At 39.7% G+C, this 22,224-nt stretch overlaps 2 protein-coding genes across 7 annotated transcripts in view; both read left to right on the top strand.

Moving 5' to 3' along the window:
- The window catches only part of LOC311266228 (RALY RNA binding protein like), a 42,404-nt gene extending 38,086 nt beyond the window's left edge, over window positions 1–4,318 (top strand). For 5 of the 6 annotated variants that reach the window (XM_084368498.1, XM_084368495.1, XM_084368496.1 and 2 more), the window contains 4 exons: window positions 254–367; window positions 520–677; window positions 2,810–2,847; window positions 3,565–4,318. In XM_084368498.1, coding sequence (XP_084224624.1) covers window positions 254–367; window positions 520–677; window positions 2,810–2,842 — 305 coding nt within the window. In that variant the 3' untranslated portion in view covers window positions 2,843–2,847; window positions 3,565–4,318. Of the gene's footprint in view, window positions 1–253; window positions 368–519; window positions 678–2,809; window positions 2,848–3,564 lie in introns of those variants that run through there. The other variant, XM_084368500.1, reaches the window with a different exon arrangement.
- Window positions 4,319–7,370: 3,052 nt separating this feature from the next.
- On the top strand, window positions 7,371–21,982 carry lrrcc1 (leucine rich repeat and coiled-coil centrosomal protein 1). The gene is made up of 19 exons (XM_084368160.1): window positions 7,371–7,723; window positions 8,812–9,017; window positions 9,174–9,239; window positions 9,331–9,498; window positions 10,894–11,060; window positions 12,061–12,276; window positions 12,652–12,845; window positions 13,625–13,796; window positions 14,857–15,005; window positions 16,105–16,309; window positions 16,572–16,711; window positions 18,462–18,663; window positions 19,257–19,442; window positions 19,713–19,887; window positions 20,286–20,449; window positions 20,648–20,856; window positions 20,956–21,093; window positions 21,354–21,489; window positions 21,714–21,982. The coding sequence occupies exons 1-19, from the start codon at window positions 7,680–7,682 to the stop codon at window positions 21,822–21,824; spliced, it is 3,048 nt and encodes a 1,015-aa protein (XP_084224286.1). The 5' UTR covers window positions 7,371–7,679; the 3' UTR covers window positions 21,825–21,982.
- Window positions 21,983–22,224: the final 242 nt, after the last annotated feature.

Raw genomic sequence — 22,224 nt, 5'->3', positions numbered from 1 at the left:
TGTGTCCAAAAACTACAAAAATGGAAGTCATGTTGTTTAAAAATGGGATTTTCTTTTCATTGTTCAACAGTAAACGTTGCACTGCTCGTACTCTCAGTTACTAATCAGTATTCTCCCCATGAAACAGTTCAGTGCAATATCCTAAACGTTGGCTTCCATTACGATAAGTGCAGTGGCTGTTGCTATTGTGTCAGTCTTCTTGTCATACATCACATTAATTATGCTTATTAACTTTAATTATTTTTGCTCACAGTGAAGACAGACCAGCTCCAAACAATCAAAAAGGAGCTGTCACAGATCAAGACCAAGATTGACTCCCTGCTGGGAAGGCTGGAGAAGATCGAGAGGCAACATCGCTCTGACGGCGGTAAGATTTGTCAGAGGGGAGGGAAGAGACACAAGAGTGCTCACGAGGTATTGAAATGAGAGAGACACATAGGGCAAAGTGAGAGAGATAGAAATAAGATATCAATCACAACCCATTATGCTGATGTTAACTGTCAGTGTCTCTTTTGTCAGAGATGCAGAGGAAACAGGAGGAGGTGTGTGAGTGTCTCCATGGTGACGCAGCAGACCACTCCGGTGCAGAAGAAGTGGAGGGGACAGCCGAGGTGGAGGCGGGGGAGATGACGGACGGTGGAGAAGACGACTTTGAAGACGAAGGCACCAGCGATATGGTGAGCAGGCCAAGGAGCCACTTACACTGTCAACGAGGAGTGAGTGGTGCTCCGCGGTCAAGTCAGGCATAAAAACTACTAGTAATATCTGGTTAGACTTTCAAAATAAAGCTTGCTGACAAACATTTCACATATTATGACAAATTATGACTTTTGGACTGTTGTTTACGCTGTCAACTGGTCACAGTTTGATTAGACTTAGGTACAAAATTACTAGGTTTAGGGAGACATCCTGGTTTGTGTTAAAATAATGTTCAGTAACATACGCACCTTGCATTATGTAATTTATATAACTTGGCTTCGCAACATAACTTAAAAGCAAATCAGTGTAGACACTTAGTCACACATGCAATGTGAATGCTGGTATCTCCAGGTCCCGACACACCAGGCTGTCAGGGTGTGTCCGTGGCTGTAGTTAGTGAGGTGTGTTTTGCACAGTTGGCACTGCACAGCCCTTATCGGAGGCTTTTTTTTGGCCAATTCAGCATGTTCATCGGTGGGAGAAATCAGCGATTGGCTGTTCAGGTAAGTGGATCAGTGCACGAAAAAAAAAGAAAGGGAAATTCCCTCAAGCCTGTCGCTTGAGCCATTTCACCCATTTAGTGCAGTTTCTCCTTATTTTCCTTCTGTGCCTCTGCACTGCTGTTTTTTGCAACTTCTTATTAGCCATTATCGATTAGAAGCAGCTATATTAGCAAGAGCGATGTCAAAAAGTGCTACTAAATCATAACAATGATTTGTATATCAGCAGAGACGTATTTCATTTCATGCAGGCGCAGATTGTCAGAGCTTGGTGGTCGTTGGTTGTAATCTTTGCAGTGTGTTCAAGTGCAGCTTTCTGGCCGAGACACAGGAGTCGTGTGGCAACATATCGGCCTTCAACGCTGCTTGTTCGTTGATGTCAGTTTGGTGTGTCTGGGCCTTTTGGGGGAAAGTCCTACATATGACCCGCCTACCCACCCCGACTACCACCGAACCCAGAATTTTCAGAGGGGAGCTTGTAGGAGTGACGCTACAGGGTCAAAGAAGCATTGGGCGACTGACCAGGCTGCTGTATTTGTTGGGAGTGAGACCAGGCTGAGTGTGGAGGGTGTGTGCGCAGTCACATTGGTGTGCTTGTTTGCATTAGATTTAAATCTACTGCATGTGTTCATTTTACTAAATGTAAGTCATAATCTCAGCTGTTAAAGGAAAAGTCTGACATTTTGGGAAACGCACTGATTTGCTTATTTGCGGAGAGTTGGATGAGAACATTGATACCACTCTGTGTCCTGGCATGAACTTACTTCAATACACCAGATACACATCACCAATTATTTCTCTCCTATTACTAGGTATGGCCACTTCAGTGCCTTCAGGGGGTAACACTTTTTATTGTCTGTAATTTCATATTAATTTCCTGGAACTGAAACTGTGCAATTCTGGAGGAGAAAACAGAGAGTGTGTTCAGTTGGAACATTTTCAGTTAATTAATTGCAAAGTCTTTTCGTGAGGGCACTCCAGGCCAGCTGAGGGAAATTCGTGCACAAAAAAGCAAACAATTCAACAAATACAAAGAGTAAAGTTACCAATGATGAATCTTAATAAGTAAATAATCCTGGTGATATGAAACTGTTTTCTGTCTCCTACGGGCAAAATGTAATATTTAAAAAAATAATCTGAGTCACCAACTGTAAATAAATGGCTGAATAGCCTTTCAAGATGCCTGGCCATGAGACTAAAGATCCTGAACAGACAGTCCAAATATAATGCAGTCACTTTATTCTTTATATTTGGAAAACAAGTTACCCAACCATCGTTATGTAAACTGAATAAAGTACGTGTTGATGTTTTCTCTTTGTGTGCATCTGCATATTACTTTTTCTGTCTTCTTGTCTCATTTATTGTGGAAAAACATACAAATCAATAAATGCATTGAAGCAGAATGAACACTTTAGTTTTTTAGTGGCAATAAAAAACAGCTCTAAATGGCAATTTCTTTTATTCTGATATTTTGCCATCGGTGCTTTATGAAACGGCCATCAAAACACACATCCATTCATCATAAATGATTAGGAGTTGAAAAGGGACTGTTGGGCAGTTATCTCATCGATGTCATGGCTGTGACTGATTACTGTTTCTTTTAATTGCAGATAGAGAACCACATATCGGATATTGACAACTGAGTAAGGTCAGTATTTCATCTTCAAAGAGCATAATTCTTTATTCATATAATTACAAACCAGCCATTGTATTCTCGACTGTTTGGGATTTTAGTTTGTGAATAGAAATGTAAGTGTCTGGACAACATATGCCCAACAACTTGAAGTTGGCACCAGCAGTGACTCAAAAGGTCTGAGGCTTATTTTCCCACTTTTAAGAAGAGTGAGAAACACTGTTCTTCTAAATGGCCTGTCATTCCCTCCGTCTGGGCGCGTAAGGAAAGGCAGCTTCTCTGCAGTTATCACTGATGACTGTCTGAACAGCCGCAGAGATTAGGACTCCGTCTCATCCGCACTTTCCATCAAACGACATTTAAATCCCCTGATTTTCTTTGTATGAACAAATAGCTGCGAGATTTAATTTGCCTCTTGGCTGACATTTCCTCCCTGCTGTCCTCAAGTGCCCGATAACGGAAATCTCTTTCAGCCGCTCTGAACATGATAGATCGTTAAGACGATGGCCTAATGAACTGTTTGTCCTCAGGTGGATATCACAGCGGTTGCAGGTAATATCGGGAACGTTAGTCACAGCCCCCACGCCTCCTCTGTTTTTCCAACCAACTCACAGGACGATCTTGCAGATAAAGCTCCTAAAAATAGCCGGCGTTTCTACATAGGTTTACTGTGAAGGCAATAATAATGAATTTTCACCGCAGTCTGTCTGTTTTTCTCCCCTTTTCTTTTAGTTGGGGGGAAAAAGGAGGCCTAGAGTACCTGAAGTTGAGAGAACAGATACCAGCACAACCTTTCTCATCAAGAAGGTGTATTTGAAAATGAAATGGAAGCAAAGACGAGAGTGACTGACAGCAGAGGAAGAGTTTTTCAAACATGTTTGTTGCTTGTTTGCCTCATTACAACATGACACTCCTGATGTGTACTTGCTGGTTATGAATATTCTCCAGAGAACCGCAAGATCAACTGCAGAGGGCAATCAGTAGTTTCCCTTCAAACTAATTGCCTCTCTGGAAAATAAGGACAATATATCATGTGCTTAATATACTATGGTCTGTATTGTGCATAAAAAAAAACAAAAAAACAGATGAACCATTAAATGCCCTTCTTTTGTTGTACTGCAAAGTGTATGTTTGTTCTGTTTCTGTGATGAGCCACGACGCTGGCAGAGAGCTACATATGAATGTACGAGGAACACGTTTTAATTTATGTGATTTGCTTTGTTCGTACATTTGGCTGAAATGTACGGTATGTAATTTATTCACAGCGCCTCCACACAGTATTGTATGCATATCATGTTTCTCATTTGTCACACAGGATAAGATGCATTTTGAATTCTGTTTACATTCATTTTATGGGAAACATAAGATAACTATTTTTTACGATCAGCATGTTGAAAATGTGGCTATTATGGATCATTTGTATTCATTGCATCTGTTGTACAGCTATGGATGATATCCGTTTTTGAAATAAACCCGTTCCTCCCCCAAAAAAAAAAAAAAAAAGTCTGCCTGAGTGTCGTGGCTTTCATTTTCACAAACAATTGAAAAAGTGCACTCTGGGTTCTCGGCTCGGAGCAGAAACTTTTTTTTCACTTCAGACTTGCCAAACAACTTTCAACTATTTTCCTGACTGAAATTTTTCCTCCAGCCTCACAGCAGTTTCAGCAACATGGCTCTAGTCTCTTTTTTGGTCCAGATTAAAATATCACTTCGATGGATTGTAATGATTTCTATTTGATAACTTTAGTTACTAGTTATTTTGCAGATTCAGATTATTCAGTGTTAATAAACTATTACTTATGATGCAGTGTTGTGGGTGGGACATTGAATCGGACACGAAAAACACTGATACCAATAATCAAAAAATGCTAAATATCGGCCTCGATAATTAGTGTTGTAGACAAAAGGCCAATAATTAGTCTATCCCTTATATTAGTTGTCTATCCCTTATATTAGTTGTGTAATACTGTACACTGTGATATCTTGATATTTTCTAAGATGATGATCGTACCGTGGAAATCTCATACTGCTGCAGATCTAATTATTACATGACAAATAATAATTTAATTACATATTGTACATAGAATAATATAACATTTTTCAGCATTGAGTACTTTTAGCTTTGATACTTCTACTTAACCAAAAGGTAAACTTAAATAAATACAATACATTCTTAAAAAGCTCAAAGCAATGCTATGCCTCAGTTCGACATAACGTTAGAAATAACGCTGCAAATTAGCTCCCTGATTCAAACTAAAAATTTCCCTCCACCCTCTGACTATTTTTCAAAACAAATGGGAGCTGCAAGGTGAAGATAAAGGCACAGTGTGACGCTAAATATAAGAAATCTCCACTCACGTTTAATATAGCATTCCTATACATTAGCCCTGTTCTCTAATTGGCTCTGAGAATATTCATCACATTTTTTTAAACACAGTGCCCTTGAAACTACAGCCTGTGAGAGATAAGTGGTGGTGAGGCAGATGGCATTTCATATTCACTCACTTCATTAGCACCAGATCATCATTTTCTCAGGTTAAGGAGGGCCATTGGCGGGGTTGCAGGTATAATTGGTTCTATCATTGCTGGCCAGCAGCCAGTGAGTACAGTGATCAGTCATGCAGCTTCTCTAATATGGACAATGTTGAGTGTGTGATGAACTGAATCAATCACCGGCCTGTAGCTGCTGTAGGAATTACGAGTATAATAGGGGTCAGGATCTTTATAATACATCTGTGATTAGCCATAGTTGAGCGAGGATGCACAACTCGCAGCAGCCATTGTTTCACAGGCCTATAAGTCAAAGACGGAGCTAATGTAGGAAGTTTTATGAATTATTTCTCAGGGCAAACATCAAAGGAGCCATTTAGATTTAATACATTGCTCTATTAGTAATTCCAAAATGGCAAAGGCTTTAAAATTAAGTTCAAATTGATTTTCACTCACTATTTTTTTGTGCATTCAGACTATTTACTGGATACTGTTGGTCTTTGCTCATGTGTAAGACACTTTCAAGTGTTTAAAAATATTTGTAACGTGTTTTTACGAGCAATCTTCTCCAGTGTCCACTGCAGCAGAGGCCAAATGCCAACATTAATTTCCCATTAGGTCTATTTTTTTAAATTAATCAAGTTTGATTGAGCAGATTAAAATAGAGCCTTTTAATTCAAAGACAAGAATTTCATGGTTTCTTTGAAATAAGTACCTCATTTTCTATTATACACAAGTATTTTATGTTCTGGCAAGCATTAAATGTTGTATTTGTTATACAGCATGTTTGTTTGTATCTTTTTTTTTGTTCTTCATCTGGGAACTTCTGTAATCACCACATTTTTTGGCTGAGACATTCCTGCAACTTCTGAGGGAAGCAGCTGGTACCTAACACGTACGAAAAACTGGACGCTAAGCAGCTACATTATTCCACTTTTGGCTTCAAGAAGAGGAGACAGCAAAGAGGAAATCATTTTAGTCAAACATAGCGAGTGATAAATGCACACACATACATACACGGCACTAATGAGTGTGATTGACACCATGGGGCTGGTGAGAAAAACACATCTATGACATCTTATAAATTCTGTAAAACTTGAAATTCATACAGTTGAGTATGCTATATGTTTTTGGTTTATTATGAGCTTCAAGATTTACTTTTGACCTTGAAAACGGCAGTTGAAAAAACTAAGCTCATCTCAAAGTATTAGCTTCTTCTATTTATTAAGATCATGGGATTATCTTAACCACTAAATGGATATTGAGCTGACATTGCTTTGTCAGCTGCTGTTTTCCAAGCCAAGACCAAACTGTGAAGCTCAACATGACGAAAATAAGTGAAGACAAAGTAAAGAAATTTAAACATTTGTGATTTCATGACCTTGAGACTTTACAGTATGTTACTGATAGAAAACCTGAGCTACCATCTGGAACTGTTGAGTTAGAAAGAGGTGAGCATTTACAAGGCCGAGAGGGTCTAAAGAAAGTTTGGAAGAAACCTCAGGAAGAGCCACAGAGGATGGATCCTCTCCCAGGATGGACAGACATGCAATACATGTCACATGTACAGAACAGAACAACAAAATCACATTGTAGCATTCTTCTAAACAACTGAAGAAGTCAAGAAGACGTCGAGGGTGTAAATACAGTATTATCTAATCAATAATATATGTTTATAGGCCTATGTGGCTGGAGATCTACTGTGCCTAAAGTGAAGAATACAAGCTAGATCTAGCTCGAAGCTTAGTTGTTAAATAGTAAGCTATTAAACTTGAGGCCTGGAATGAAGCCTATAAAAACGAGCTAGAAAGACATCAATAAGCTTGTTTACTTCCCCTTTAAGTACATGTACAGATTATTCAGAGTATTTCCAGTACACTGTCTAGAATATACTAGCAACATTTCACATATATAACTTTTAAATGACATTTCATTGGTATGTATATATAAGATAAACTCTGAGTTTACCTGGACAGACCGGATGTAGGGGGTGATGTTTCCCGGATGTTGCCGTTAACGACGTCATACAAACCGGAAGTCAGTACCAGAAGCGGCTCGTTCAACTCGAGAGAGGAGAAGCCAAAAACAAAAACAAATGTTTTAGCGATCTCGGAAACAGTGCTTTGGCTGTCAGAAAACAAGAATACTCCACTTGTTAGGTGTTAGACTCTACTTTTTAAACGGCTACGAATGAATTTGCCTCCTAAACTCGTTCGCTAGTAAACTTTAGCGAGGATGCTAGGTGGCTAATTCCGAGCAAGTTGTCTGCACATTGATCCTGATGTGACAGCAGCGGTGGCTGTCTCTGTGTTAATAGCCTTCAGGCGGTTAAATAACGCTGCCTGCCTGACGTCGTAATGGGAGAAAAGGAGCTGAGTCTCATTGACAAGAAAGTTACAAGGTAATTTTGAATTTATTACTGCTTTTTTAAGCTCTAGTTCAATTGTTTAGCCACCAATTTTATTATTACTAACGTATTAATGTGTAAGCAGCATTGTTGTGCCTGGTCAACGGCAAGCTACAGCAACATACACTGTTTTATAAACTGTTGGGAAGTTCAGAGTTTATTTGATCATCACATGCATATGTTGAAATATAGTGGAGTAAAATTTTAAATTGGTATAAAAATGTAGTATTCTAGTCAAGTACAAGTACCTCAGGACTGTTCAAGCTTAGTTGAGTAAATGTACATTGCTTGTTTTGACTAACAGTCCAAAACCCCAAATATTCAGTTTATCATAATATGACTCAAATAACAATAGCAAACCTTCACAACTGAAACGTTGGAACCAGATAGTGTTTTGCATTTTGCTTAATTTTTATTAATTATTGAAACAGTCGCTCATCTAATTGTTGCAGATCTAATATTTTCATCTTTTCTAAAAAATACTTACGTAATCTGAACTGGAGAAATCACTCTTTTCACAATTCATGTCAACAATTCGCCTATAACCTGTGATGGGGGAAGTCCATTTTGTTTCATTGTAAACAATCTCAAAAGGCTGGGAACCATCGCCCTCGGCTGCTACATGCCAGGTTTTGGAACTGTCACAATTTGTTGATTAGTGGATCAACAGAAAGGTTATCAGCAACAATTTCAATAATCCATTTATTAATCGTTTCAGACATTAAATCATGCAAAAATGCCAAATATTCACTAGTTTCTAGTTTTCCCTTTCTGAGGTTTATATTCTTTTAAACTAAATGTCTTGGGTTTTGGACTGTTTATCAGACAAAACAGGACATTTGAACTTGAAGATGTCATCCTCTCAAAACTTGTGATGGACAGTTTCACAATTTCTGTGACTTTCCGTAGGATAAACAATAAATTGATTATGAGAAAAATAATCAACAAAATTGTCAATCATCTGTTACTTCAAATTTTATATAGATTTTTATTCCAGCAGCACAATTAGGCCTGGGAACAAAATGTTCAAGATTTTTCTTTGATGGTGAATCTGTTGCTTTAATTTGTTGCTCTCTGTCTAGTTTGCTAGATGTCCACCTGAGTCCGACTATAACATCCCTCAATCTTCACTGCAATCAAATCCAAAGGATCGAGGGCCTGTCCTCAGCTTGGCACCTGCGGCACTTAGACCTTTCATCCAATTGCATTTCTAAGATTGAGGGTCTAAGTTCCCTTACTTCCCTGAGGACTTTAAATTTATCCTGTAACTTAATCACTAAGGTTGAAGGTGAGTTTTTCGTCTCCATTTTACTCGGACAATAAATGTTTCAGCTTTGTGGGTGTTATTCAGGTGATAATTCTTCATTACAGTCTTGTGTTTACGGTCACTGCTTTATGGGCTGCAAAATCACTCAGTTGTTATTATCCCCTCCCTTTACCTTAGGACTGAATGGCCTTGTGCACCTAACAAGATTAAACTTGTCCTACAATCAGATAAACAACCTCACCGGTGAGTTTAATATGGACTGAACAGAGTTATATTTTTCTACACGTAAATGGAAACACTAACTGTTGACTGACATGTCAATGCTGTCAATTAGGCTTGTTGTATCTTCATGGTCTGGAATACAAGCTGAAGCACGTCAGTCTCCAAGGCAACCACCTGGACAGCATCGATCACCTCCTGCAGTGCCTGCTTGGATTGCAATCTTTAAAAGAGGTCATTTTGAGTCAGGATGGCAGAGACAACCCTGTGTGTAGATCAACAGGTAAGGCATGATAAACTTGGAGTACAATTGTGACTGGTGGTTGGACGGATGTATTACCTGTAAATACAATACTGCAACAGTAGATGTTGCAAATCAACAAATTCAACATTGTTTAATCAAATTTCTGGTGCAGGGACTTGAAAGCGTCAGGTTGTTCTACCCTGTTTCCAGGACTTATCTTTGTCACAAAGGTTTGGATGATTCTTGATGAAAATGTGTTTGTTTACATCTACACTCAGTTGGCAGTTTATGCTGAAATTAATTCAGTTACTGCAAGCTGAAACTCCACCTGTTTAGACTTTTCCCTCAAAACCTATGTGAGCACTTGTTCATTTCAATAAAAAAGGCTTTATATACTTGTAGCACTGAACTCACTTGTTGTTTGAGATGGAAGCATTTTCAATTTTTGAACACATGTAGTTCTGACTACACTTTGGATAAAAGTGGGTGTATAATGTCATACAACAGCCCTAAAAAACTCACATTTATGAAGCTAATAATGTTCAGTGTATGTGTTGATTCAACCCGCTATTCTGTCCACGTTTACTGCATATAAATGAGAGTAGACTAAATATTCGAAACAACTCTCAGTATGATGTAGTACAAATCACTAGCACCACAAAGCACTATAAAAAGTAGTATTGTAGACTGTGTTAGATTTTAAAAAAGCAGATAACTGAGTGCATAGAAAAGATTTTACACTTTTAAAAAAGTGTAATGATAGGCATCATGAATATGGGCTATAAACAGCAGGTTGTATTTCTTTTCTCTCTGTTGTTTTCAATGACTTTCTCGCTAATCCAGAGGATAATTGACTAGCTAATGCGTTTTCTTCCTCTGTAATGTAAGCACAATGAAAATCTGAGCTTGCTACATTGGGAGCCACTTAAAGTTGTGACTGTGGTCTATTTATCTCTCCGTGCATGTAAGTTCAGGTCTTTTAATAATTGGATTGGCAGCAGTTAGATGAATGTAAAGCTCTTTCCCCTGTTTTGCTTAAGTTACGCTGTGCACTCATTATCCCTGTCTTCCTGTTCATGATTAATTTACAGCAGTAGCTGTTAAAAGCGTGTGTTTAAATCCATGAGGGTATACTTGAAGCATTCTTAGAAACCCCTGCTGTCAATATGCATGGATACACTGATATTAACTGTGCTCAGATCTCATTAAGTGAGCCACACCAATAGTGGATGTGGGGATAGCACGCACAGAGGAGAGGTTATTCTCTTAGATATAGATTTTTTTTATTCTCTGCAACACAACCACCATGACACCTGATGTTTAATCCAGGCTGTAAACCACTGATACTAAAAAACAAATTAATGGTGTTTATGGGCAGTCACACTGCTGTAGCCTGCTCAGGTTTAAAGTGTATGTGTGTCCATCTTGCTGCAGGTTGCTGGGAGATTGTTATGCAGTCCTTGCCACAGATCTCTGTTCTGGACGGTGTGGATCGGCTAGGAAGTCAATCACATCCAGGTCTAGTGAGTCCCTGTGATATCCCCGGTCTGGAGGACTATGTGGACCTCCTGCTGTCCTCGGATACTAGTCGCAATGAAACGGTAATTTTGATGCCACACTTCCATTAGAAGCCTTTTAATTTTACCATTATATTTAATTAAAATAATCATATTTCTATTTTTTTTTAGTCTTTTGAGGTAGATCTTTTTTGCAAGAGACACTGGCCAACATGGCAGCATAGAAGTGTTAGCAAAAAGTCACAGAAGAGCTCTCACTTTAATTTACAACACTTAAATATAGCACAATAAAATAGGACATGAGAAGCATTGGAGAGAGAAGATTTACAATTATTTATTTTTGAATGTGGCTTCCTCATAACCTGAGGTGATTGTGTATCAACTTGATCATCCTAAAATGAAATCAACATCACTTAGAGCATGTGGGACAACATTTAGGCGGATACCCACATATCTGTGATAGACCATATCGACCTATAATATTCACCAACTCATATATCGGTCGCGCTCTTATGGCAAAATATCATAATTACACGGTAACAGTTTTAATATTTAACACACACATTTTGCATTCAGAAGGCCTCAGGTAGGATTTTTTCACACATTTATGAGTTTGGGAAATTCATACACACATACAGCGAAAAAGTGTGACTTTCCACTCCAGAGCCTGTCCACTCAATTCCTGAAAGCGCTGACAGATGAAAGTGTAATGTTACTGGATGTGTTCGAAAGTCTTAATGAGCTAGGAACATCTTGCTGTGAAGTGACAGCACTGATTATTGAACCACTGTGTCACCCTGCAGTACTGTAGTTGTTGTAAAGAGCAGATTCCCACTGGCCACTGAAGTGTTGGATATTATGTAAATTTGTGGATTTATACCAGGATAGTGAGAGTTGGTGAATCTGATCTCTTTCCTAATAATTTATTTCACACATCCATTGCACCAGATGGTCTAATATCCATCTGGTTTTCTCATTAGCGAAACCAGCTGCAGTGTAGTGTAACACACCCACAGTGGGATCCCTGTTAAAGAAAATGCTAACAGTGAAAAGGAAAAAAAAAAAATTAAAGTTTCTATTGCAGGTTAAAGGGGAGGTCCTTCTCACCACACCCCGCATCGATGAGATACTGACCCAGTTTCGGCAGCGGATGGCCTCCGAAGCAATCACAGATCCAGTCGCACAACCGGCTCATCAGAGTGTCCAGCCGGTTCGTTCCACTGTGGCTGATCCAGCAGACCCCGTTAATGAAGAACGCATCAGGAAACTGGAGCACCAGGTGTCCCAACTCATCCAGAAGGTGCCCATTTAACACTGCTGACAGCCATTTACTCATTTATTAAGACATATTTGTGTGAGGTTTGGTGTAGGTGAGATAACACAGAGAGATCCACAGGGTATGTTTTAGTAGAAATGAAGTAGCATTAAGAACCGTAGTGGGACTGACATATGGTATCTATCAGCTTGTATAACACATATATTAAAAATTTCTCTTTAGTGTGGAGTCCTCATATTTATTTTAGATTTACGAGGTTTTTCTAGGTGGTCCAATTTATGTTTATCAAACACTCTTTGTTTTATTCATTTCTTAGTTTGTATTCATCCAAACATGTAGACTGTTAAATACTTATTTTATCGCATCAACATTATAAGTATTTCTGCAATATTTACTCAGACCCCTGCAGGTGACAAATCCAGTACTCAGTCTGTGGTGACCGTACGGAAAGCCAAGAGGGACATAGATCGCACATCTGACAGCGAGTGTGACAGCGGGAAAGAAAACACGAGGCGCACCAGGATCCCCAAACATCGTAACAGCATAATGTCGAGGTCGACCCCCAAGGAGACTAAGGGTCGGAGATCAGACAGGTACCTCCATATCTCTGCACAATGAAGATGTTTACTCTCTGGAGTGGAAATAATTTGTTTGTTTACATGTGTACTCCTTAATTTTGTTAAAGCAGCTAATTGCCACCCCCACAAAGCCCCACACTGCTCAGAACTCACTGTTAATGTTTTGAAACTCAACGGTGTGAAGACCTTTTCAGCTCTATTGGACACTGTAACAAAATCAGGGAGTGCACCTGTGAGGAATGATAATCACATTCAGACACTTGCCAAAGTTATCTGACACACAAGTGTTTGCAGTGTCGTAATTGACAAAGGCTGCAACCATACTAATCAACACAACATGCAGCGATGGATATTTCTATTTTGTTCATCATGCATCAAGCTAATATCATTAGGTCTCTTTTAGCTCTCGGCTGAAATGGGGCGGTACTATTTCTTCTCTGAGCGATGTGGTAAACTTTCCTCCCCTCTGTTAGAAATTACAACTGTCATCTCGCTCCCATGATTAACGACTGAGCCTCCATGGTCTACCCCCTCATCTTACTTCATCAGCCACTGATGACATGTGCTTAGGATTCAGTAATTTAACTGAAGTAAGCTCCCCACTGTCCTCATCAGACGCAAGGTGATATTAAAATATTAGCTCCAAATTCAATTCAAAGTGTTCAAACTTCGCCTTCCTATAAAAGTGTGGAAGTCATCCGCTTTGACCTTTTAGAGAGCCTGACATTAGCTAGAGGGCTGTTTATAATCAATTTTACTGCTGGTTCAATACCTGTGATTTGTTTTATGTGCAGTGATCAGGAGCATCATAAACAGAAGAGTTCAAAGTCTGCTGTGGGGCCCAAGAGGAAGGCTGACAGCACAGGGGGTAAAGACGCAGCGGGGCCAACACGGAGGGTCCTTTTGAGAGCTGCCAAGGCCTCAGGCGACGTGAAAACCAAATCCACTGAGGAGGAAACCTACAGGGTACTGCAGCATGGATAGGTCACCTGCTGACTGAATGGCAGCTTCTATTTTTGTTGAATGAGTGTAATATGAAAAAAGGTTATGTCTCCACACAAGAGGAGAGCAGATATTCTCTGTGTGTCTGTGCCTATATTTTTGTGAAGGTATACTTTGTTTTGTATTTCATTTTTATTTTGCACAGGGACAGAATACTAGATACCACCTGTACAAAATGAATGACTGCAAGACTAAGATGACAACAAAATAACCTTACTCATTCAACTTTTTGCCCTTTTTGGGAAACAACCCCGAATCCGAAAAGTTTGGACGCTGTGTAAAATAGCACAGAATGTGATAATTAACTAATCCATTTGGACATATAATCAGTTGAAAACAGTACAAAAACAATATATTTAATTTTTTCCCTCATCAACTTCATATTTCTTGTAACTATATGTTACTGGGAAAGTTGTGGATTGTTCAAAAATCGCCTGTTTGGAACGTTCCACAGGTAAACAGGTTAAGTGGAATCATGATTCCACTTAACTATCACCTATCACTACTATCACCTGATAGTATCATGATTGGGTATGAAAGGATCGTCCTTCATAAACAAGTATGGGGCAAATGTCTAAGCATATAGCATATTTCCATTCCTTTTAATATACCAGCCACAATTCTTCTTTTCATATATTTTACTCAAACCTTCACCCTGGCTTGGAATATCTACCAATTTGGCATTACACTCACATAACATTGTCCAACTCACATTAGACAATTCAAAAATAAAGATGCAAAATCGATGCAGCAGGTGTGCTATGCTATTAGTAGGTAATGTAGCCTCGAGCCGCTTGCCTTTTCATTTTCAAACTTGTATTCATTAGACTCAAGTGACGCTGCTTCGAGTGACATCCCTTCACACAGCTCCCTCTGAAGCAAAAAAAACCGTTTTAAAATCTTTTTTTCTTGTTTATATTCTTTACAGGAACTTACTGATACTAAAAAAAAGAGAAACAGAAACATTCAATGTTGTTTAATAGTATATCCCTTTGTTTTTGTGTTTTTGTATATGTGCACTCAGACCATTGTTGAAGAGCGTGACCAAGAAAGAGAGAGGCGTTGGAAGGCTGAGCAGGCTGTGAGGAAACTAACAGAGGATCTGAAATGCCTGCAGACAAAGGTCAGCGAGGAAAAAGACCTTCAGAGCATGGCCCTGCACACCACCGACAGGTAAGAGGAAAAACTGGTCGGACACACAGATGCACATGTATGCACTGCACACACCAACCACCACATGAATCGGTGCAATAGCTCTAAAGCAGATATCATGATGAAAGGGATAATTGAACTTGTCTCTGTGGATTTTCGTTGTCAACTGCATAATGGATTCTCATCCATTTCTACCCTCTTCATCTTTTGTATTGGCTCTCCTGAGACCAGGACCTGCCGCCTGTCTCATCCTTGAACAATGAGTAACCATCCTACCATTAAAATTCCTCACTGTCATTGTCCTGTAGCCTCTCATGAAATAAAGCACACACTTCGGCTGCATTACCTCAAAACCTTAAAGTATGCCTGCAGTCATCTGTGATAATAAAGCTGTTTAGTAGAAAGGCCACTAACCTACGCACCCATTCTGCTTATATGCCTTATATTTACATTCCAGAGGCTCCCATTATCTATAATTAAATATTCCTATCTCTGTCTTTCCACACATGTGAGACCATTTAGCTGTGAGCTTCCTCCCTTCTGCACAGCACAGATAGAGCCAGGTGTAGCTATTTTGTGCACTTGTTCTTGCATACATCACAACCTGCTTAGATAAATCTGCATTATGGGTGTAATTAGAAGCCCGGTGACAAGCATATGTCAGCAGTATTACACAAATCAATCTTGGCTGTCACTTTCTAATGACACTGAACACTGCTGCTATTGTTGACTCACTTGCTCATCAGGAGACACATTATAGAGAAATGAGTCATTGCAAGTTTGAAGGGAGAACTGCTGTAGGTGGTTGTATAGCTCTCCAAGCTTGTATTTCCACCAGACTGCCCTTTAATATATAAAAGGTTTTTTTCCCATTTCATCTATAATTCTATTTCCGCTCCCTTGAGATACGATTTAGACTATTATATAGAATGTCAGATTTCTCCAATTTCCCAGGCTATCGCTTTTTTAACAGTTGCAGATAAAACACAGAGGACAATCAAGGTTATCACATAATTGGTAGCGGTTGCCTCCACCAGTTTCCAAACAAACCAAAAATACACATTCAGAGTAATTCTCCTGCTGCTCCTGCACACTGGTTTCATACTTTCTCCCCATCCAGGCTGAAAGAGTTGTTGCTCAAGGAGCGATCAGGGCGCTCTGAACTGCAGACTCGAGTTGAGGAGCTGGAGGGGAGGTGTCAGTCTCTGACCCAGCAGCTAGAGCAGGCCCGCAGCAGTGAAGAACAACACAAGACTGCACTGCACAGACTGGGGGAGAGCATCTCACATGGAGAGGCACTCAGGGCTCGACAGCAGGCTGAGGAGGTAGTGTTGTTGGTTTGGTATATCTGAGAAAAATGGTATCGCTGTGTGAATACAGATAGTGTACATCCAGTCAGGAAGTTTTTATAAATTCTCAACATAAAAGGAAGAGCAAAATATAACAAATATCATTCATTATCATACCATATTTGCTCCCGCAGAGTGAATTAATGGAAACGGATGAAAGATTCAGCAGACAGGGTTTTTCAGCTCTAACAGGATGTGACAGGCAGGTTTAAAATGGTGTCCTTCTGACCTTCCTCAGATGAAGCGGTACCAGGAGCTGGAGAACAGGGCAGCAGCTATGAAGAGAGAGTTGGACATCCAGAGAGCTTCAGTACGTCAGCATAAAAACAAATTGCAGCAGCTGCATGAATTGCTGGCATCCAGGGAACAAGAGCACAGGTACACTTGAACCTGAACCCCTTACTATGAGTTATGAGCTCCTCTATCAATGCAACATTTTTAGTTTTTGTTATTTCACATAAGAGCTTCTTGTATTTTATTCCATGTATGTTCTTTCTTTGCTCTTCTGAAAGGTTTCAAGTAGGGAGGGCTCAGTTGGAAAGCAGACAGATATTTCTGCCTGGCAAACATTTCTAAGCAATATTTGATTCAAATTGGGACGATACTTGTGGGGTTGTTTGTGAAAAATCTGATCAGTACACAGCCACACATGTTGATGGAGCAGATGAACTAGCTAAGTTTTTGGTTTAAACTCCTATAATATAATACCTAAAAATTTGTTTTTCTAAACTTCCATTGATACTTATGTGGTCAGTTTTATAGAGACATGCATTGAAACAGTTTGTGTTTCTGTAATCATCTCTCCTGTTCATACTGATCATTTCACTATCCCTTCCAAAAATGATTATGAATGGAGAAAAATAGTTTTGTGCAAAAATGTCATCCAACGTTTATCTGAAGTTAAAATGAGGTTTCAGCAGCCTGAGTTAGACAAATTTAGTTGGTATTGTCCAGTGTTACAGTCTTTTCAGTAGGAAATTCCCTTTTTTTGTTACTGTCCCTTCCTAGCAGGTCAACGGGAAAACACAGTCCAAGGAAACACAAAGATGGCATTTCATACCAATAAGGCTGTATAAGTAACTAAGATATCCTCTTTATTTGGTTGACTCAGAGGACTGAAGCCTCATAAGTTTTAGGAAAATGTAAATAAGGACTGAGGATTCAGTCCATATTATATCAAAAACACTTCTGAAAATGATCTTTTCATAATCAGCATGAATAGGAGGAATGAAAACAGCAAGACAAAACTGTTTCAGTGTTCACACGGTCACCTGACTTTTATCTGAAGACAGACTTGAATAATTGTAAACCAATGTTGTTGTTGAACTAATTTCTAATAGCAATAATAATAATAATAATAATAATGTAATAATAACAAATGTCCATTAGAAATCTGCTACAGCTATATATAAAGATTCAAATAACTCTAATTAATCTCATGCCAAGCATTTCAGTCAGTAATCTCAGTCACATTATCCTATCAACTCTTTATTGGAACACTTTCCTAATTGTTGACCCCTTAACTTACTGTATTGAACCTGTTTAAATTTATTTTAAAGATGCTGTAAGCATTGTCATTGTTTTAGCTAACTTTCTGTGACTTTTCCTCCCTCCTCTCTACATCACCACCCTTGCATGACTCCTTTCTTTTTTTCGAGGCAGCTTTCTTTGCCTCTTTCTTTTCTTCAGGTGCTTTTATTCGCTTGGCCTGTTTATTTGTATAAGCCGTCACCGGGGAGCGCTGGAACTGGTAGCCTTTTCGCTATTGCCAGTAAACAGGCGGATACTGCTCTCTGCATTTTCAAGAGCATACAGGACCGCCTCTTTACGGAGTTCTCTGTCCTGATTGGATAAAGTGGGCAGGGACACCAGAAAATGTCTTTGCTCTTTTACTGCAGGAGCGGGGGAAGGAGAGACATGGGTTTCGGACCAAATAATCTATAACAGTGATTAGTGTTGGAATTTGGAGCTGTTTAACACTTGCTTGGATAAGGAAATAACGCTTACAGCAGCTTTAAATAACAGCTGGAATTGTATGTTCTGACCCATAAATTACAAAATGCATCTTAAAGCCCCAATAGCTTTAAAAACAGCTCAATTTATAATTCTTGTTTGTATTGTTTTACAGAAAACAGCTTGAGTTGCGGTTGCAGCCTGGCGGGGCAGATTTCCGCGAGGCAGTGGCGAAAGATGTTGCAGCTGCAGAGCAGAGACACGCCCACAGGGAGGAGGAGCTGCAGGAGAAGCTAGTAGAGGGCAGGAAACAGTACGCCGCTCTGGAGGACGAGTTCCGCATGGCACTAAGCATCGAGGCGGCTCGCTTCTCTGAGGTCTGCTAAAACATGGACACCTGCCACACAGATGGCCTGTAATCACTGACATGTTGTCCTAAAATTTTCTCGACATCCTCCGTACGGTCCAAAAAATGATTACTGTGTCGAGTAAAAAGTGAAATGATTGAACTGGAATTGAACCCAATCTAGATAGACTTTTCTGATGGTGAAAGCTGAGATTGAATTAGGATCATCACCACGGACAAGTATGTGTGATTGCCTCAGGAAGAAAGCTATACAAAAGGATTGGATTTGAATCAATCTGTACTTTCTCGTTATGGTTACAGATTTCATTCAGCCTCCACACAAAATCTAATCCAATCTTAATTACTACCATTGCTCAATTTTCTACTTTAAGGTCTCTAAACTTTGACCGCTGGAAAAGTCTGAATAAGATACAGCTGAACCCTCACTCATGGAAACCTCAAAAAGTTTGCTTTACTTTAAATCCCCAGCTCTGAAACTGTCTCTGTCAGACCTGGAATGTGACATTGATTGATAAACATGTCAAATCAGGTAATGCTTGGCCCAAAAGTCCTTCACTCCTTGACATCTCATTCACATTCCATATCATCTCTCTGCCTCTGTAGGTACAGGAGGCTGGTGATCAGATGACTGCAGAGCTGCTGGGGCTCAAGGCGACCCTTGCCCAGTCACAGCAGAGGGAGAAGAAATCTGGCTCTCTGGTGCAGGAGCTCACAGCCATGGTCAAAGAACAGAAGAGCCGCATCTCTGAACTCATCAAAGCCAAGAAAGACGCTGTCACTGATCTCAAGGTACAGTTAAAAAGAGAGTGACTGAAGTTTTTCTTCAGCAAATAAGAATAAATTGTCTGATCAGGTATAAAAAAAAATCACATTAATATATAAGATATTATAAATAAGACCAATCCAGGGCATCAGCCTTGTCAAAAATAGTTTAGCCTGAGTCTGTAGGAGACATCTTTAAGACATCATAAATTCTGAATGGGTCCAGCTGCCTTTCCATCTGTCAGCCATGACAGATGGCCGTTGATCATTAATACTGTCGGTCTGTCCCTCTGCCAGAGCCGTCTGCATTCCATGGAAGCAGAGGTGGAGCAGGACCGGCGTCTCAATCTGCAGCTCGAGTTGCTCAAGAAGGACAAGGCGCGACTGTTGTCTCAGCTCACAGCTCAGGAGTCGGTGATAGACGGCCTCCGGGCAGAAAGGAGGATCTGGGGCCAGGAGCTCGCTCAGCAAGGTTGGAGACATTCAAGTTAAAGTTTAACAAACACCATCATACTCTATAATGCATTGGTTTGGTGGATACTCCATATTGGCCGTTTGCAAATTGACTCACTCTTGGCTTAGTACCATGTAGTCTGATGTTTTATTTAATCTGTGTCATGTAAAGTCTGCCATCTAGTGGTTGTTTGGCAGAAACACACTCTTACACACTTCAGGTAACTGTGCAGGTAAATTGTACATGGCAGGCAAGAATTTCAAAATGCTTTGTATGAGGCATCGAAATGCACAAAAAACAACATTTTAAAAGCACTGACAAGATTAAATTAAGATTTAAATTAATAAGGAAACAAATGAATAAAAATAGACATTAAAGTAGTAAAGTTTAACATTAAGTGCTTTTGTCTTTACTAGGAGCGTCTCTGGCTCAGGATCGAGGACGCCTGGAGGCTAGGATAGAGGTGCTGGGTGCTGAACTGGAGACTCAGAAGAAACAGAACGAGAGGGACAATGATGCCCTTAAAATCAAAGCCAAAATTATGGATGACCAGACAGAGACCATCCGCAAACTCAAAGAGGTAGCAAAATGCTTGTCATACCACAACTTGCTACTACTTTAACGTTCATATGTGTGCCTTTTACTCTGAGCATTGTATGTGAATTGTTGTTTATGTGCATTTGTGTATATCTATCTATCCCTCTGTCTTAATGTTCTTATAATCTTGACGCACACTGAAACAGTTTCTCTTGTCTCATCTGCCTTCCTGCTGTCTCAGGCCCTGCAGGAGCGTGATGATCAGATCCGGAGGCAGCGTGAGGCGGCGGTTCAGGGCCAGAAGAGGCTCCAGCAGCAGCAGGAGGAGGAAACCGCTCGGCAGACTGAGCTGAGGGAGCGGCTGGAGCATCTGAGCCTGCGCAAGGAGGAGCTGAAACAGCAGCTGGAGGACAAGGAGGCCGAGCTCGAGGACGTCAAAAGAGTTTACAGGCAAGCACAAACATGGACATAGATGACACAGACATAATAGAAAAATGTTTACTTGATCAAATCAGTCTCTTCGTAATTATTATGTTCTGTTTGCATTAGTGATTCCAGTAAGAAGTGGCAGGAGAAGGCTGACCTGCTCACTCGGCTGGAGAGCCAGGTGAAGCGCATGAAGGAGAACTTTGATTCCAAGGAACGTTTGCTGCTGGAAGAAAGAGATAAAGCAACAGAAGCACACAAGTATGACACAATATCACACTAGATCAAAAATGTCTCATCAGTTTAATCATATGACTCGTGAAGTTTTCGGTAGTATCATGATCAGCGTGAGTGATGTCATGTTCAATTTTATAATAGTTTAGGTTTATGTCAGTGCTTCTTTTCTGTGGCCATCCGTCCTAAAAAATGCACGTTAATTGTATCCAAGGCAGTTGGTGGGACAACCCTCCAAGTGCTTTTCCTTATATGTGATATTGTTTTATTTGTTGTCTGTCTTGCAGAGCTGCAGTAGAGAAGTTGCGCTGTGTGGATGATGCATTTCGACTTCAGCTTGAGTCCGGCCAGGCTGCACATCAAGCTGAGCTGCTTCGACAGGCAAATGAAAAGCAGAAAAAGATTGAACAAGCCAATCAGAAGGTAAAATTTAGACACTTTTAACAGTTTCTTTCCCATGTTAGATGGACAGGTGCTTTGTGTGAGTGGTCATATGTGACTAATATGAACAAAAGCCAAATTTAGCCCTTACTCTAATATGAATATGGATAAGTCTCTAAGCATTTCAAGCCTTGTGAGAACTTTATAATGAATAGTTGTAGGTGTTTTCTGTAGCTGAGGCCATCTGTGTGTGTCTGTGTCTTCAGGTATTTGAAGTGGAGGAGGAGATGCGTCAACTGCTGGAGGAGACGGAAACTAACAAGAGAATCATGGAAGAGAAAATGAAGCGTCTCTCAAGTGTATTAAAAGACTTTTAACACATGAAATATGTCTTCTTTGCAGCCACGTCAATATATGCATTTCACCACAAGAGGATGTATTTTTGTTTTTTATATATAACAAGTTGTTTCTGTTTATATGTTAAGTTATTGTATTTATTTTATCATGATTTATCTAATAAATTCGCTCGAGCATATTTTTGTCTTTTCCTTTTTTGACAATAAATACCAAAATTGTGTGAATACAAATTCCAGATGAGAACGCACCATTCGGTGATAAATGATTAGAATAAAGTTTAGTTTATTGCCATAAATACAAGTACTCAAGTACTGTACTTAGATACAATGTTGCGGTTGATGTACTTTACTTAAGTATTTCCATTTCCTGCTACTTTATACTTCCACTCCACTACATTTTGGGGGCAAATATACTTAATTT

The sequence above is a fragment of the Pagrus pagrus genome (assembly GCF_965226575.1).
Source record: "Pagrus pagrus genome assembly, chromosome: 12".
In the NCBI taxonomy this organism is placed as follows: domain Eukaryota; kingdom Metazoa; phylum Chordata; class Actinopteri; order Spariformes; family Sparidae; genus Pagrus; species Pagrus pagrus.
The sequence above is the reverse complement of the archived record's forward strand: the minus strand, read 5'-3'. Positions and strand labels throughout refer to the sequence as shown.

Bases quoted from the DNA above. Each gene is read 5' to 3' on its own strand.
- lrrcc1 (XM_084368160.1), top strand. From the start codon at position 7,680: ATGGGAGAAAAGGAGCTGAGTCTCATTGACAAGAAAGTTACAAG. The intron at 11,061-12,060 runs GTAATTTTGATG...TTTCTATTGCAG, and splicing joins ATACTAGTCGCAATGAAACG to GTTAAAGGGGAGGTCCTTCT. The intron at 13,797-14,856 runs GTACTGCAGCAT...ATGTGCACTCAG, and splicing joins CTGAGGAGGAAACCTACAGG to ACCATTGTTGAAGAGCGTGA.